The sequence below is a fragment of the Panthera pardus genome, unplaced genomic scaffold, assembly GCF_024362965.1.
Source record: "Panthera pardus isolate Hobbes unplaced genomic scaffold, ASM2436296v1 HiC_scaffold_13, whole genome shotgun sequence".
Taxonomy (NCBI): domain Eukaryota; kingdom Metazoa; phylum Chordata; class Mammalia; order Carnivora; family Felidae; genus Panthera; species Panthera pardus.
Genome location: NW_026526688.1, coordinates 151,754,072 through 151,773,015, shown reverse-complemented (window position 1 = coordinate 151,773,015; position 18,944 = coordinate 151,754,072). Strand labels below are relative to the sequence as shown.

Sequence of the window (18,944 nt, the reverse complement as noted above, 5' to 3'; positions counted from 1 at the left end):
AAAAAAGTATCAAGTGCCTAAGCATGCTAGAGATTTTCAATCAAAAGAATAGCCCATGAATATATTGTTATGAAGTCTACTTAAATTTTTATTTATCACTCATATAATGATCACACATAAGGTCTTTTTTTTCTTTTTAGCTGGTTATCTCTTGAAGGAAAAATCAAGGAATAATGAATGCTTATAAAACTGTGCTGGTCTCTCCGTTGCCAGTATGATATAAGGGTTAAGAACAGAGACTCTGAGGGCACCTGGGTAGCTCAGTCTGTTAAGTGGCCAACTCCTGGTTTTGGTTCAGGTCACGCTCTCACGGTTTCATGGATTCGAGGCCTGCATTGGGCACCACACTCACAGTGTGGATCCTGCTTGGAATTCTGTCTCCCTCTCTCTGTGTCCTCCCCGACTCACACTGTCTCTATCTCTCTGAAATAAATAAATAAACTTAACAAAGAAAAAAAGAACAGAGACTCTGAGGCAAATGGCCTAAGCTTTTACCCAACTTCACTACTTACTGACTAAACCTTGTTACATAAATTGTCTGTAAAAAGATAAAAATTATATCTGATTCATAGGGTTTGTGTGTGTTTCTGTGAGGGCTAAATTATATAATAAATATGCAGTTCTTAGAAGAGGATGTGGCACACAGAACTTGCTATAAAAGTATTAGACATGTTGTTATTATTATAATTATTATTAATACCACCTTCAATATCCTTGAATCACTATCTCTAATGATAGAACAAAAAGCATGAGTTTTTTTTACAGAAAATTTCTACACACATTTAACAAATATTCATGAGTCAAGCAATGTCTTTATATATCATAAGAGTATATAGTTCTTTGTCCTTTCTTTACAGGGAAACAATCAAGTTTCTTCTGAAAGAGGCATAAGAAGTAAAATTTCAAAAATAGCTTTCTTTTGAGGAATTAATATAGGGTTCTCTCAAAAAGTAAACTTTTTTTTTTTGAGAGAAAGAGAGAGAGAGCAAGCAGAGGAGGGACAGAGAGAGAGGGAGGGAAAGAGAATCCCAAGCAGGCTCTGCACTATTAGCACAGAGCCTGACAAGGGGCTCAAAACCACAAACCGGGAGTCATGACCTGAGCCCAAACCAAGAGTCACATGCTTAACTCACTGAGCCACCCAGGTGCCCCTCACAAAGTAGAACTTTAAATGAGGGCAATAATTTATAATAGAGAAATTTATAATAAAGGGAGGAAAGAAAGAAATTAAGAGAGGTTATAAGTAGAAGTAATCAAAACAATGAAAGACGTAAGTGGCTTTAGAAATGAATAATTAAGATTTGGATAAAAGAAAAAAAGAAAAAAAAACATAACCTGGCTTTAAATCTTGTCTGGGAGTTGGGCCTCAGAGTTTTTCAAGGTCAAATGCTACTTCATGAGGAAAAATATGTGCTACGTGTGTTTTAATTAACCATAAGAGCTGAAGTATTCAGTACTTTCCTGGGTTTAAACAGGATATATTCATGTTAGCAATAGAAAAGCTAAAATGACAGAATATAATTAAAAAAACAAATCTTTTTGTTTCCAAGACCAAAGCAAGTGAGACTTCTCTGAAAATAACATGGAAATGTGAAGTTTAATGGAAACCAGTTACATTTGGTTTGTGTCTGTCCTTTCCATACAGAAAGTATGGAACATTTTGTTGTAATCAGCTGTTACAAATCTACAAGCTCTAAAGAGCATTTATGAACTATGTTATGAATTAGAAACCGATTGGACAAAATAAAGAAAAAGAACATATCTTTTTCTATAGCAGCCAGAGACATAGCTCTTTTTTTTTTTTTTGACCTTATTATGTAAGACTAGCAATATTTATAATTCTAAAACTGTAAAAAGGAAAGACCTCAAGCTTTAACTTGAAATACACTGAAAAATCTGAAAGTTACTATCTTTGGAAGATGAAAATAGGGGTTCCCAAAAGCAGACAAAAAAGAGGAAAGAAGAAGAGAAGAAAGGAGAGGGATAAGAGAGAAGGATCGGGGGACGGCGGTAATATTCTTAGGGAATTTGTGTCCAGTCATATTTCTTCATTTCCTAGATTATTTTCATGACGTAAGCAATGAGGAAGTATCATTAATATATCAATAGTGTGTGAACACATATATATTATTTTTAGATCATGTGAAACTACATCTTTTGTACTTCCTAAGTGGTCACACATTAGCAGTTTTTTTTATAATTGGATCAGATTTAATTAATTTTTTCCTACCAAAAGTAAATAACATATTCAATTTATATGATAATTATACAATCTTGATTTTGGTTATAATTCTTAGTATTACTGACTACATCAATACCTAAACAGAATTAGTTCTGTTTATACCTTTTTCTACAATTATTACCAAATATTGATCTTTGAATGTGACCAACTTTAAGTCAAATACCAGTTATTGCTAAAAAAAGTCACAGTTATTATTTTTTTCCACATCAGTGCTACAATCTTCATCACATTTGTCCTTTCTTCCCCACATAACTCTAATAATTAAAGTTTCACTTCCTTTTTAATTAAAAAATAAAATGTGGGGGCACCTGGGTGGCTCAGTCTGTTAAGCATCTGACTTCAGCTCAGGTCATGATCCTACAGTCTGTGGGTTCAAACCCCATGTCTGGCTCTGTGCTAACAGCTCAGAGCCTGAAGCCTGTTTGGATTCTGTGTCTCCGTCTGTCTGTCTCTCCTCCGCTCATGCTCTGTCTCTCTCAAAAAATAAACATCAAAATTTTTTTTTTAAAAAATCAAATAAATAAAATGTAACTTCTGGTGACTTGGGATAATATGCTTTTTGCTCAAAGTTAATATGCATTGAAGCCAAACAAATCTTTATTCAAAGCTAACCATCAACTCAGGGTGCTTGCAATCAAATTTAGTCTATATCAGCCTCAGTTTCTTCAAATATAAAATAGAAACAACAGTATATATCTGGCAGGGTTATTGTCAAAATTGAATTGCCTTCCATATACTTGGCATATAGCTGGGTCTAATAATACATAAATATGAACTTTTTTTTTCCTGTAACAGTTCTGTTTTACCCATTAGAGCATAAGAATATTTGCCCTTACAATTAAGCTGATTGTTTAATTTAAGTCAGTTGAAAGAGAAATGAATATTATTTTTTATTGTACTATTTTATTTATGAAAGTCTGTCAGGATTGGTGGGAGATGAAGAATCATTTCGTTTCTTTATTGCGGAGAGGAAAACCTAAAGATCCAACCAGGTCCATGAGGCACAGAGAGCGTTCCCAAGCCTGAATCCTGAGAAGTCTCCTCACTCACATTATACAGTCCAGTTTGTTTTCTTCCATACCACATACCCAAACAAAGCAAAACCAACAAAACCAGCAAAACAAAATTTGAATAAAATGACACGCAAATACTCCGAAAGCCAAAACATCTTTCTTAAAGCCTCCTATAATATTTACAGGAGAATACCAGCAAGGCAAAGTAACTCATGTACACAAGAATGCACAAAGCAAAACAGTCAGTAGTGGATTGAGAGATCTTCACCCACGGACCCATGCTCTCCTCAAACATAACATGACTATGAGGTTTATTCCAAAAGTTGGTGTTTCCCCTCCTATGTGGATGTTTGCACAGAAAACACGGAATAACTTCTACTTTGGTTCCTGATTATTTGCTTGTGTAGCCTAATGACAGGGCTTTTACTGTCCAAGGTAAGACCCTCAGAACCCTAACATGTTCTTCTCACTCCTCTTTGCTCACTCAGTCTTGCTTTGTTTTAGGTCTTCCATTCTTCTGACCCTTTGTTATGCCTCCTTTCTAGCCACCTTAAATTGTCTTTCCCAGTCCTCAGTGTGAGGTCAGACGTGGGGACAAGAATCTTCCAGATGACTCTGGTGGCTCCTAGGTCTTTCTGGGGTGCCAGTGTTCCTAATGTACATTATAGTGCAGCTGCCAAGGGCAACAGACTAATAGGCACACATGTGATCTGCATCAAGCTCCCAAATTAAGTGAAGCTTAAGTATTATAACGGAGAACACATGGTGGAAAAACACAGCCTCGGAAACAGGCACACCTGAGTCAAAATGTCAGGTCGCCACTTTCTAGTTTTAGTTTGAGTGATCTAAACAAAATTACCATGAATTTCAGTTGGTCTAGAAACTATGCCTCACAGGATGTTGTCAGCTTAAAAGAGAGAATGTGAATAAAATATTTAACAGTATCGGCACATGGTAGGTCTTTGCAATCATATCAACCCTTCTTCGGCTTTATCATCCCATTTAAGACATCCTGAGGGGCACCTCGGTAGCTCAGTCGGTTAAGCGTCCGACTCTTGATTTCGGCTCGAGTCATGATCTCACAGTTGTGAGACTGAGCCCCGCATCAGGCTCTGTTCTGAGCATGGAGCCTGGTTAGGATTCCTTTTCTCTTTTCTCTCTGCCTCTCCCCTGCTCGTGCACTCTCTCTTTCTCTCAAAATAAATAAATAATCATTAAAAAAAAAAGATATCCTGACAATTCTGGTGTTTGGAACCTTAGGCCTTACTTCTTGGGATCCCTATTATTTCTAAGCTCTAGCTTTTGACACTCACTTGAAAGTCAAACTATTCCCTTTGGCCCACTTTGTATTTTCTAGGAAGGTCCTTTTCCCCTCAACTTTAATTCCATTCTCTTCTAACTTCAGATGAAAATAACAAGTTCTCCTGAGGTCTGATCATGGAAATGCTTGGACCAGTCTTTTCACTGATGGTACAGGTTGCCCTTGATTAAGACATTCACCTTCATCAGATTCTTTCAAAACTCCGGTATCTGTCAACCTTTGTGCTTCCTGAATGCCAGGTTTTTCTTCAGTCCCGGATCAATGTGTTATTAATTGACTCTCCATTCCTGTCACATATATTTAAATACTTGTAATATGCCCTGTTGGTCCAGTTTGTTTTCCCCTCAAATTGAGATAAAGATTTTCACACTTAACTTACTTATACAAACCCACACACTCAAAAACCTCCTTAGTCTTTAAATAAGTCCCTGACATGCATAGCTGACCTGGTGCAGACTGTCCTCCACAGAATATGCTCCCATTTCCCAGTGTCCTGCGTCTGCTAAGAGGGTAGGTCACCATCCCTGGGTGGTGGTAGAGCCACCAACAGATGATAGAACAAGTGACAAAAACAAAAAAAAAACTCAAGCACTTCTTCTAGGGTTATCTCTCACTGAAACTGCTTTTAACTTTTAAAGCTATTTAAATAGCATGTACAGAGGAATTTCTTTCTGCCAGGTACAAAGCTTCATCAGCCTCCACTCTTTAAAATCGAATCCAGGTTTTGAAATCATAAACAATACTTTTATTGTGGGAGATGGTTAACATTTTTTTCCCCTGTGGATTATTTCTAATGTTATGAACTGAGAGCAGTAACATCTCTGGTCTGGCAATAAAGCATGGAAGAAATCAAACTATAAAAATCAAGTGCTATCCCTGGGTCTTATTTTAAAGAAACTGCTAACAGATGTTTTCCTCTTGTCCACAGTGGGAAAAATTTCCTACTTTGGATTTAACTTCGTTTTCACCCGAAGAGTGAAGTTCCCCAAGTTTAAGTGCATTATCTATTGCTCCTGTCCGTGTGGATTTGAACAGGACCGACTTGACTTAAGTTGGCTCTATTATTACTTTTTAAATTCCCCCACAACCCCTCTTTGCAACCACTGACTGTGTCAAAGAAAGCTACTGCTGTCACAAAGCAAGGCGTACTCACTGTTGTGACATTTTCATTTATCTGGGCAGGAGCATGCTTGAAAGGACACTGCCTAGTTCTAAGTAAAGTATGGAAGACAATCAAGCCCAGTTAAGCAAACCAGGGTTGACATATTAAATCATGCTTGAACCAAGAGAGCAACAACAGATGACACACAAAACCTTCTAAAGAGAATTTTAAATAAATAAATAATACAGGTCAGTCCGGTTCTAAAAAAAGAAGCTTTTAGCATTGGAAGATACTGGGAATAGGTGGATATTAGAAATCCTTCACAGGAGCACGTAATTATGTTGCTTTTTGACGGTAAAATATAAAACTGGAGGTATAGTGTTGGAAAGGAAAGCATGAGCAGAACCCTGGAAAACCTTGGTGAGATCACATCACTTCCAATCTATAAAGTGGAAAATAAAATTCTGATAGTCCCACCCTTTATTTAAGAAATGTCCTAATGGAATCCTTTCAAAGTGCTTTGAATTCATCAGAGGCAAAGCCCTTATGCATATGGAGTAGTGTGTTATTATTCTCCTTCACAATCACACAGCAGGAACTTTGGAAGCATTCATTCTCCAAGTCTGATTCCTGCTAACAATTCCATCAAAGAAATGGAGTTATCCATCAGTCAAATTATCATCTGCCCTAATTGTTACTTCCCACAAACTGTGGCTCTTCGTTCTTTCCTTTCCTTTTTTTAACCTATACCTTAAGGGCACTCAAATGAGCAGGATATCTTCAAGCTCAGCACAGATCAGAGCATATCAACAAATCACTTCAGTTCTTATACACGAATTCCTACTGGCCAGTCTTGAATGCAGACAAAACACTTAAACACCAAAGAGAATAAAATACTAGAAGATAAGATGTGACCCACATCCAAAACCAGAAACAATAAAGGATACAAAAGCACTTTTCATGTAATGAAAGCAAGTTATGAGATCATGGAGAGCTTAGAATTCATATTTTTATTGGTACAGTTAAAGAATGATACACTTTCTAGAAAGAACTATGCCAGGGCGTGTTGCCCCATGCCTTCCTGCTTTATAATAACTTGCATGTCCTTTTGGACTAATGTACAAGTGAAACTGAAAGGCAACAAATTATATCATTTAGGTAAATAGCATACTTACCTTATCTTCTGTAAGTAGTGTAAACTAACTATATTAATAAATCAATTAGACTGATACCTACAGGTAAGCTTCTTTTTTGTTACTTAGAAAGTTAGTGTTCTGGGCAACCATTAAAAGTGGTTAAACAGAATTTTCAAGGTTACTCCATACAGGAGGTGCACTAAATAAACATATACAGTTAGAGCACAAAACATTTAACATATTAATTGTAATAGAAATATGGCCTTAAAAAATTAGTGCTTTTTATTCATTAATCCTGATATTATCATTGAGGCTCTCTGTGATTACAAACTACAAATCAATCATTGTAATTAATTGTGCTTATATACTGTACAAAGCACAGTAGGAGAATGAAGAATCTCAAGTTAAATATACAATTCTAATCCTAAATCTGAACATCCAAAAGGTAAAAGGAAACATGAAAATGATCCAGCGACACCTAGAAATGCTAAATTAAACAAGACCAAAGATTAGGGTTTGTTTTGTTTTGTTTTGTTTTTTCAATGTAGGGAAGTTATAAGAAAAGCATATATATATATATATATATATATATATATTTTTTTTTTTTTTTTTTTTTTTTTTTTTTTTTAAGTGTCGGACAGGTGGGCCACAGGGGGCAGAAACACAGAGGGACTTAAAGCACGGTTTGCTAAGCAGCCTGCTGGAGCTAAGCCTGCTGTTCTCCAGGCCAGGTGGGGTGAGGTGGGGGACTGGATTTGAATACTCCAGGCTCTAAGAAAAAGAGCCATAACATTCTGTTAAGTGGGGTGCCCTTCAGAAAGCCCGAAACCTTGAAGAGCTGGCTATCCCCTCAAAAGCCACAGAGAAAAACAATGCCCACGTGCACAAGGACAGCCAAAGAGGCTTCTGTGTGCATAACCTCTTGATGGGGGGAAGAGATCAATCTTTAAGAATCAAAATCTGTGGCGTTCCCTGTGTGAAGTTTTGGTGTGTAAATTTACACTAGCCTCCAAAAGCCAGCAAATTTTATTGCTAAATATTACAATATTTCTCAATCCCGGCTGTACACATTACAAACTACCTGGGGATCTTTAAAAAAAAGTAGTGATAACCTGGCTGGTACTACACAATGAGATCAGAATTTCTTGTAGGGGTGTCCAGCAATTCTATGGTTTAAATTATTTTGTTGCACTATAATTGTTGAGAATAGTAGAATTACATAAAAGTTGGTCCCAATAATAGGAGGAAAGGCTAAATCATGTAAGGAACTCCTGTGAGTCAATGACAAAAAACAAGCATCCCATAAATGAATAGGTAAATTCATAAGTTGGAGTGATTAGAACATTGGTGCCACTTGTATTTTTTCTCTACTTTGCTGTGGTTTGATTGTTCCCCTAATTTTCTGATATTGTCTGTTTATTATAATAGTAGAAATAATAGATAGTAAGTATGGGATTTCTAAGTCAAGATGCAATTAGCAGATACTAAAAAAGGAAAATAGTATCATTAGACCTAATACTGTCAAAAGCTATATAACTACAATCTATATCAAAAAGCCATATTAAGGAAGTTCTGGAGAAGGAGATAAAGATAAAATTAATGCATAATAGTTCTGAAACAACATGAATAGTGAAATATCTTGACAAGTATCCAAAGGGATTAGGATAAATGTATTTCTTACATAGTTGTATGGTCCTAATTTACGTAGCTATATGGTTTTATGGAGTTATATGGTCCTAATTTATTTGTACCTCAGTTTCCAAATATGTAAAACAAAGAAAAGAACATTCACTTCAAGAGTCCTTTAAATCAGTGCTTCTCAAAGTTGAATGTATGGAAAAAAGCACCAAGGGATCTCGCTGAAATGTAGATTCTGATTCAGTTTTTCTGGGGTGGGACCTGAAATTCCTCATTTCTAAAAAATTAGGTCATGCGGATGTTGCTGGTCCATATAACATTCCTGAAATAGGCAGACTTTATATGCATTTACAGGCAGATTTTGTATGTGTATATTGTATTATTAAGGATTTCACAGAGGAGGAATGTTAAGCTCAGTTTGGTTTTATATTTGTCCACAGTCACACATTTATGAAACGGAAGAGTAAGATTTGAACTGAGGGCTGCATCTTAAGCAGCCTTCAGATTTAAGATTGTAAGTTTGCTTAATTATTTTATGAAAGGGTTGGCTACTTCATTTCTTAACATCTGCATTAAGTTTTTTGAATTTTTTTTGCTCTTGAAAATCTGAAAGCAGACACTGAGATGTTTGCTGAATTACACTCAGAGTTTTCAACATTAAGTTTCTCTGTACACACAATTTTTTCCATGAGAGCTATATTGATTTGTGTTACCAAACTTCATGAAAGTCCTTTTCCTACTATCCAAATAATAAGAAAAGAAGCAAACAATAAAACAAAAGAGAGTATGTTTTAATTTCCTTGTAATACTTGAATCAACTCAATACATAAATTAAGATATGGCCTTCATAAGATCTGTAATTATTTTTGTTCTAATAATTATCATTCTATACTAACATTATAATAAAAGGACCCTATGCAGTGCATCTCATGTTAACAAATGTTTATCATCAAGAGGTGTTTTGTACAGTGCAAGCCACTTGAGCATAAATATAATCATTAATTCTCTATCCATATGATCATGATGGAGCTCCAGTTCATTAATGTTATAATCCATTTGCACGGTAACAATACAGAATGTTCCATCAGCATAATAAAATATCCTAGAGATCTACCCAAACCAGTTATTAGAATTACTATACGTATGAAGTATAGCATTCATGTGTTACATTTATTCTCTCTCCCTCTGTCTCCGTCTCTCCTTCTATATATACATAGATAGATGATAGATAGATAGATAGATAGATAGACAGATAGATATGAAAAGAGAGATGGGGGAAGGAGGGAGGGACTCAAGACTATTGCTAGTATAATGTCTTTTATGAGTGAGAAAGTAAGGGTGCAAATAAAGATTAAAAGTTTGTCTAGGAGACAAACAGACCAGTTTGTTAGAGTATTTAGTTCTTTTTCCTTTCTTCCATTGCCAAGTCTCCCTGTTTTGTTATGCACATAAGGCAGAAGATTCACCAGTTACTAGCCATTGTTGGATCAATGAAACATCAAATTCTTAAAAAACAAAAACCTTTCAAACTTTCAGTGAATGTAATAATTTCCAAGGAGCCACCCACTGAAAATACTGAATTATTTCATGTTTGATATGTCTGTGTTTGACCATAGATATTAGGAATTCTCTATCCTTAAGATAGTATACTATGTATATGAACAGACTCTTTTAGCAGGTAATTCTAGGAATTTGTAGCTCTTTTATTACTCTAATTTTAATATGCAAATACACTTTAAAATATAATTTTAGAAAGAAAAAAGATATACATAAAATTGATTAATGTAATACAACGGATCTCTGCACTGAAAGCTCCTTCTGCTTGTTATGCCATCTGTATATCTTTACATCATTGTTTTTTGTTTTGTTTTGTTTGTTTTGTTTTGTTTTGTTTTACTCCACATTTAGGTTAAACATCACTTTTCAGAGAACTATTTTCTTACTTCCCTACCTAAACTTACACACTCACACTGCCATTAGCAACTCTCATAAACTGCAACTGTAGATGTGAATCTATATGTATGTTTGTATACCTATGTGTCTGCATTCCTAGGATACAGGAATTGTATACATGGAATACAGTGCTAAGTATAATAATAAAGAATGAATCGTAATAGGTAATGAGGAAGCAAATATTCTTTATAAAAGAGATTCTAATATATTTACATAGTTTTCATCATCCAATAAATAAAAATGTAGGATTATCATTTGATAAATGATACTGCTCAAGAATATAATTTCTAGGTTGAGAAAACTCGAGAATTTTCTAACCTGAAACTACACTGTATTTGGCAATTGACAAACATATACTCCTGTAAATACATTTTATTTTTAATGAGAGCTGTAAGAAGTAGCTAATGTTCGCTGAATAAGTACAGTGTGCTAGGAAGTAAGTAATTTCCATGTAATGTCTCATAGTATTGCTATGACTTAGAGATGAAGGAAACAAGGAGTGGAGAGATTCGAAGACGTACACAGGGATACAGTGCTGATAAACGGCAGAGACAGGATTGGAATACAGGCATTCTGGCCAGAATCCACGTGTTCAAACCACTAGAGTATGCTGCCTCTCACAAGCAGCATGTTCCCTACGATATCCAAGTTAAATCAGTCATATTTCCAAATGTACACATCCTTCGTTCTGCAGAATTTTAAGAAAAAGATTCACTTTTGCAAAGACAACCAGTCTATAGACATATTTAGTTTTTAGCAGCACATCTACTTACATGGACAATTAGTGGTTCTGACCTGGTTAGAATTATGCCCCCAGGGATCATTTAGCACTCTGTGGAGGCATTTTTTGATTATCAAAGTGGGGAGGGGTGTCCTACTACATCTAGTGGATTAGAGGCCAGTGATTCTGGAAATATCCTACAATGACTAGGACTACCCCGTCACTCAACAAAAAATATCAATAGTAAACAGTGACCCCAAATATCAATAGCACCAGTGTTGAGAAACCCTGATTTAGAAAAAAACAAAAAAACAAAAACAAAAATAAATGCAAAGTATGCTCTAAAACTGTGACATAACTAATCCAAAACTATTAAGGAGGAGTTAAAACAAAAAAGAAACAATTTCATTATTCTCATATATAATACCTACCAATGGATGAAATGATTTAACCACTAACTTGTCTTGGTCATGGTTCTCAGAAGCAGGACACACACACACACACACACACACACACACACACGCACCACTGATATTCTGTACTTCCACAAATACCATCTTTTGTTAAAATTTTGAAATTAAAATCAGTTTCCTTTTGTTGTATAAAAGAGCATACCAAATAGAACCAAAAAGTTCAACCCCTTTGATGTTCTTTGGTAATGTGCCTAATTAAAAATAACTAGGCTCTCTAGTGCATAATTACACAAGCACCTAATACTCTATATTTCCAGTCAATTTTGTTTCAAACATAAATATGCACCAGAAGTATGAATGATCGACATACTACTCCCTGCAGTATCTGGACTGTTTCTGAATCAAGGCTTTTTCTTGAGCTCAGTATTTGCACTACATTTTCCTTGCTATGCAATCATCTCCCAGTTGGACAATTAATAAGTGCTTTTTCTCCACAGCCCTTGGCATGTAACCTCGCTTACCCTGTGTTTTAGCATGCACTATATACCTTCTTCACTCTGACTGGTTTTGGCAGTGACCCACAATCTAAATCTCTTTCCTCCATTTGATATAAGTGAAACTATAATTATCTAGGGGTAATTTCAAATTACTACTTCATTCCACTAGCAACTGATGAAGATTAGTGGTCTTGCCTTGCATCTGAGTAAGTCAGCAACATAATCACAAGAGAACTCAGCAGGCAACATTTGATTCATGTGAACTCAATTACTTCTGTCAAACACATTCACTTCAATAAAAAGCAGAAACTTCCAAAATGAGGTTTTGCTAATAATTTTGTACTCAAAAAAAATTTCATATGACTCTTAAGGGGCAAAAATAGCATGAATTTCATCAGAAATAATAATAAATAACAAGTAGGAAAACATACTTGTATAAATGGATTTAATACATTATTAGTTTCTGAAAGAACATTTCAAAGAAATAAATTTGTATACTTTAAACAGTTTATTATTGAAAATATGGGCATAGAAGTAAGCCTTAGAAAAATAAATAGATTCTATATTTTAAATTAATACAATAGAAACAAGAGTTTTTGTTACCTCATTAAAAGCAGGGTATTATGGGAAAGGTAGTTAATTTCTCTTAAAGGAAATTAAATAAAGGGATAAGAAGATGATACAGCATGAGTTGTTAAACAGACAGAGATTCCTGAATTACTTTTTGGTTGTCTTCTGGATTGAAATCATATGTTAATGAGCTGCCTAGCATTCTGAGTCGTGATTGTTTAGTCTCTAAAACTAGTTGTGTCAACTCCATCATGCCCTGCATCTCTATACCAGGTCACATGAGCAACTACCTGGTCATATCCTAGTACAGGCTTAGTAAATATTAACATATGATGATGATTAAAACAGATCTATTCACGCTTCAGCTTCTTAATATAGTTATATCCTTAATTAAATCCCAACATATTTTGATTAGCAAAGAAACAGTAATTAAATGTAAGTGTATAATAAGTGTATATTATAAATACATTTCAGGATGTGATTTCTAAGGTCTAAATCACTAAGATGGTCTCTATCACAGTTAATATGTCATATGCCAACCATATATGGTTTAACACACAGAACTTGAACATTTGGCCTGATGATCTTAGGACTAAGAAATGACTGGTTTAAGAGACACTTTGTCAATTTTGTGACTGAAGAGACTTTCTACAAATAAATACAAAGGTTAAAAAAAAAAGGAAATCAATACAGGGGTACCTGGAGACTCAGTTGAGCGTCCAACTCTTGATTTCACCTTGGATCATGATCTTGCAGACATGGGTTCGAGCCTCACGAGGGGCTATGCACTAAGTGCGGAGACTGCTTGGGATTCTCTCTCTCTCTCTCTCTCTCTCTCTCTCTCTCTTTCTTCCCCTTCCCACTTATGCTCTCTCTCTCAAAATAAATAAATAAACATTTAAAAAAAAAAGAAACCAATATAGTAGTTTGCCTTTATCCACTCTTTTGTTTTCGGTGTTTTTAGTTACATGCAGTCAACCACAGTCCAGACTCAGATGATTCTCCTGACATACTGTCAGAAGTTCAGTAGTAGCCTAATGATAGATCACAGTGCCTACATCATTCCCCTCACTTCATCTCCTCATGTAGGCATTTTATCATCTCACATCATCACAAGAAGGGTGAGTAAAGTACAAGATATTTTAAGAGAGACATCTCATTCACATAACTTATTACAGTATATTATTATAGTGTTACATTTTATTATTAGTTGTGGTTAGTCTCTTACTGTGCCTCATTTAAACATTAGACTTTATCATAGGAAAAAGCATAGTATATATAGGGTTTGGTATATATGCAATTTCAGCCATCCCTGAGGGCCCTGGAACGTAACCTCCTCAGATAAAGGAGCAGTACTATAATTTTAAAGCACAATCTTCTTTTATACCTTTGCCCATTCTATTTTCTCCTGAATTTACTTCTCTACCTCTCGACTTATGGTTTCTTTCTTATTTCTTAAGATAACCTTCAGCATCCCTGCCATCAAGGAGTGTGTGATCTAGTGGGAGTAAAGACAGTCATTAATCAAATAACTAATTAACAAAAGATGCAATATCATAACTCTAAATGGTTCAATGAAGGGAAGATACAGAAGTAAATAACAGAGAGGCCTAACTTTGAAGAGTCAGGGAGAGTTTCCCTGAGGAAGGGGTGTTGGAGGACACCCCTGAAGGATTAGTATGAGTTAATCAGGCGTGAAGTAGATACAAGAATGTTTCAGGGCAAGAGAACAGATTCATAGAACAAGTAGTATAAGTCAGCAAACTGCTCTTGAGAAGGTGAAAAAAAGAAGCCAGTGTGACTAGTGTAGAGAGAAGAGGAGGAAGCATAGTTTAAGAAGTGTCTGAGGCAAAACCATGCAGGATCTTAAGTTACTGTAAAAAATTTACCTTAATGGGCAACCATTGAAGTATTTGAAGTTTGTGGTGGGGTTAAGTGGGGACAGCGAAGGATGGGTGTGCAAAACCACGAGATTTGCATTTCTGTAGAGGTGATACACTCACATGGCTCAAAAATCAAACTATTATATAAAGTCATTCCTTATATTTGAAAGTAAAGTTCCAACAAGACATACTTATAGATTGGAAGAAAAGAAATAGAGAAAAGTGGATGATTTTAAGAGACAGCCTGGAGGTGATTTCTATGAATATTTTGTGATAAATAGGACCCAGGTAGCAAGTAGGAAGGAGATGTTAGGAATGATTCCTAGATTTCTGCCCTAACAAGAATAGTTTAAAAACATCAAGATCCACATTTAATGGTTTGAGGATAGCATATTAAGATCACAGAATTATTTAAAGTTATGATGGAATTTTATATGCCACACACAGGGACATTTACATTTGCATATTCTTATTACCTGTAGATATAAATGTCTCAGGAATATCTGTGATACCTTAATTCTCCAAAATCAGCATTCAAAACTTATTTATTCATTCAATGAAGTAGGTTATTTATAGGGTAAACATTTGAAACTCCTCATAGAGTGGCCACATGCCATCTGTATTTTGGAAAACACCAAGAGGCACTATTCAAACGGACTATGTTGCGTAGAACACCCTCTGGGGCTGGGTAGTTCACTATTTTCATGACCCCACAACCTTTGTTCCTATTACCAGGGTAAGATAATAAATGAGTTTAGACAGACCAGCCTAGTGAAGTTTTCTACAATGTAGCTAGCCTCTCTGATTTACCCCACTGTCTCTCAGTTAGGTTTCTAACTGAGTGTGGGAAGAGAAAGATATGCATTGAACGCCTGGATTGAGAAACATTCTGTCAGAACACTACTTCCCAAGATACTTTCATGACAAGCGTGCAGAGAACGTTTTAATCCCAGCGAAATAAATAATTAGCTTCTAAAAAGGCAGAGGTCTTTTATACCCTCGGTCCATCTGGATGAAGACAAAGGTCACTGTGTTCTGCACTGAACTGACCACATACCATTCTCTAAAGTGACATAAACAATCAAATATAGCATGTTGCTTTGTAATATTAGAAAATGAAATTTTGAAAATGTAAGATTTATATTATAAATATTTTAAACAAAATAATGAAATGTATTCAACAGATTATGCTTAATCTCCTGCTTTGATTCTACAATTACATATATCTTCACGTTACACTCAGAGAGCCGTTCAAAAGAAAAGTTAAGATAATGTTAGTTAGAACTTTCTTTCACATCTAATCCCAAATAAAATACAATTAACTTCCCTGGAAAGTTAAAAATGATTTCCAAAACATAATTGTGATTTAATAAAACTTCGCATATATGTATGTACATATATAAAGGTATAGAGAGTTGTAGACACCATAAACTTAATTGTAGATGATATTGTAGGGATACAGAATATGAGCTGATGAGGAAAAAGAAGTTTTCATTTATTTATTTTTGAGAGAGAGAGTGCAAGTGAGCGAGGAAGAGAGACAGACAGAGAGAGAGAGAGAGAGAGAGAAAGAGAATCCCACAAGGTGCAGAGAGAGCGGGAGAGAGAGTGCAGAGCCCGGAGCAGGGTGCAAGCTCATGAACCGTGAGATCATGACCTGAGTCAAATTCGGATGCTTTCATCAACTGCACCACCCAGGTGCCCTGAAAAAAATTTTTTTAAATGCTGCAGTGTGTTTCTAGAGAGAAATAATTAATCAAAATCACTATGATTTACAGGTAATTTCCCTAGTTTTGATCCCCTGGCTCTATAATCAATTTGCAGTCAGGCCTGAACAAACTTGAGCAAGTCTGATTCACATTATATAGTGGATTTTGAAAAAAAAATGTACTTGAAGCTACCAGGTGGGATAAGTGTACTTCTCGGCATTTGGTTTTCTCTTCAGTTAATAAGTCTCATTACCTATTTAGCATGTGCACAGCATGGTAGAAAAAGGTTCATAAGGATGAATGAATTTTTTTAAGTAAAAATGTTTTCTTCCTCATAAACTGTTCTTCACTTTGACATAAAGTAAAACCCTGTTCCCCAAAGCCATTGACAAACATCTAAGTTTAACTCACCACATTGTGGACAAAAGAAGGATATTTTCAAATGAAGGGGATAGCATACATGATCACATTTCAATTAAGAAAATAAAACAAAAAAAATTCTGCAAGTATAAATTGATTTGAAATAAGCGTTTTGTGTTGGCTCCATCTCCAAAGTTATTTTCTCAGGTACTACTTATTATGCATTCAATACTGACTTGTAAATTTTTAAAAATTTTTTAATGTTTATTTATTTTTGAGAGAGAGAGCACGAGCAGGAGAGGGGCAGAGAATGAGGGAGACATAGAATCCGAAGCAGGCTCCAGGCTCTGAGCTGTCAGCACAGAGCCCCACATGGGTTTGAGCCCATGGACTGCAAGATCATGACCTGAGCCTAAGCTGGACACTTAACCGACTGAGCCATCCAGGCACCCCTGACTTGCAAATTTTTAAAAGCGAACTTGTAATAACAATTATATGTGAACAACACGCTGACCAGCATTTTCGTATGGGGTTCATATGGCTGAACTTATTTCTGAAGAACGTTTTAAAAGCAGTTAAAAGCATGCCAAACAAGTCACATCTAACACATGCATTTGAATTTTATATAGCAAGGTAAGGTTACTATTTTCTCTTCGTGGAGAGACAATACTTTGTAGCAGACAATACTCACACAAAGAAATAATCCTTTGGTTTGAGTTGCTCAAGATAAAACTTCTGAAAGTAAAATGAATATGAAATACTACACTGCAAGTAAGACACTCTGTGTGTATTAATTATGTATATTCAGTAAAATATTACATTAAATCTTTGATCGTTGCCAGAAATTTTAAAATTCTGAGAAGAGAAAAATCAAACTTGGAGAGAAATAATCTCCATAAATTAGCAAAGTAAAAGGTCATCTGCTCATAATCATTGGAGGAAATACATATACGTGATCCAACTGGTGCAGACAGTTCCTGCAGATCTGCAGGCAAATTCTTACCTTGACAGGTGCCATTTTTCTCCTCATATCCTGCCTTGCACATGCATTTCCCGATGGGCACCAGCCACTCCCCTTCAGCGCTGCAGTGCATTTTGGGTGGTTCGTCTGTCACAGAATGGTTGACACAGGAACCTGACACTTCAAGCAACTGCGAGGAGTCAGCTCCAGTGATTGTGTCAGGGAACACAGCCAAGTGACGTACCACAGAAGGGCATTTTTTATAGTACACACGCACAGAAACCAGAGCAATGCAAGCACCCACATCTTGAAAGGCAAGATAAAATCCTTTCTTGCTTAGAGGTCCTACATCTCTGACCTCTGTATTCAGTTTCATAACGCGGTCACCAAGATCAAGCTCTGTAAAGCTTTCATCGGCAGCAATGGTATCAATTTTGATGTACTGGTTTTCCTTGATGTTTCTCCCATTCTCATCATCCGACTCAAAGTAATACATGTTAAAGGTTTCCTTACAGGTTCCCAATCCTCCAGGAAGACTGTTGCAGTCACGCAGAGTAAACTTGAGTTCTATAAAGATTCTGGAAGCACCTTCATTGGAAATCCAACTGGTCAAAAGCCAGTTATTCTGATTCTGTTCCATAACTTTGCATACTTGGTATGTGTGGATAGGGGCATAATTTTCATCAACTTCGCCAATCTCCTCCCACTATATAATGTAAAATAGAAAGAAAATTTTTTTTAATATTTAGAAAATAGCTAGTAAACATAGTCAAAGGAAACTATTTCAGATCTAGAAATTTCTGCCGCCTTCCTCTATGGTATCAGAAGAGGAAGCTCTATAATGAGAACTTTAAAAATACCTTTTAGATTAAGTAAATTAATAGCACATTAGTCACTGTAACTCAAAGTTAACACACACACATTTCAGGGGAAAAAGAGCATGTATTTCAGAGAAAAAGAAGAAACTGCATGTGGGTGCAGTTAACAAGCAGTGAAAGGATGTATATTTGGAAGAAAGTGAAGTATAAAAGCTAAGAAAGTAGATAAAATGTGACAGAAAAAAAGAAGTACATTAAAAAAAAGACAACAGTAAAAAAGCAGTAAATATGGAAAAGAAGGGATAAAGAAACATGTGAATCCACATTTATTTAATTCTGGCATGTTACAAATAACACATCAATGTAATAAAATGTGAGAGAAAATTCATTACTTTAAAAATTAAAAATAGATGCTTATTTCATTGAACCAATCTGTTTAGGATTCTTTTGCAAATTGGATAGCTAAACTTATTCATAGATTTATCTATGAAATATAAGCCTAGAGACAGATATAAAATAGAGACAAAAATTATATATGAAGAACCTTGTCATTTTGAATACTGAGTTCTTATTATATCCTGGGAATGCATTAATTCTTTTTACCAAT

The 18,944-nt window shown here is 35.5% G+C and overlaps 1 protein-coding gene across 8 annotated transcripts in view; it reads right to left on the bottom strand.

The window, feature by feature from the left end:
* Positions 1-18,944, bottom strand: part of EPHA5 (EPH receptor A5) — a 344,576-nt gene that overhangs the window by 253,351 nt on the left and 72,281 nt on the right. For all 8 annotated transcript variants that reach the window (XM_019468625.2, XM_019468637.2, XM_019468628.2 and 5 more), the window contains exon 3: positions 17,562-18,225. In XM_019468625.2, the coding sequence (XP_019324170.2) occupies positions 17,562-18,225 (664 nt within the window). The remainder of the gene's footprint in view (positions 1-17,561; positions 18,226-18,944) is intronic.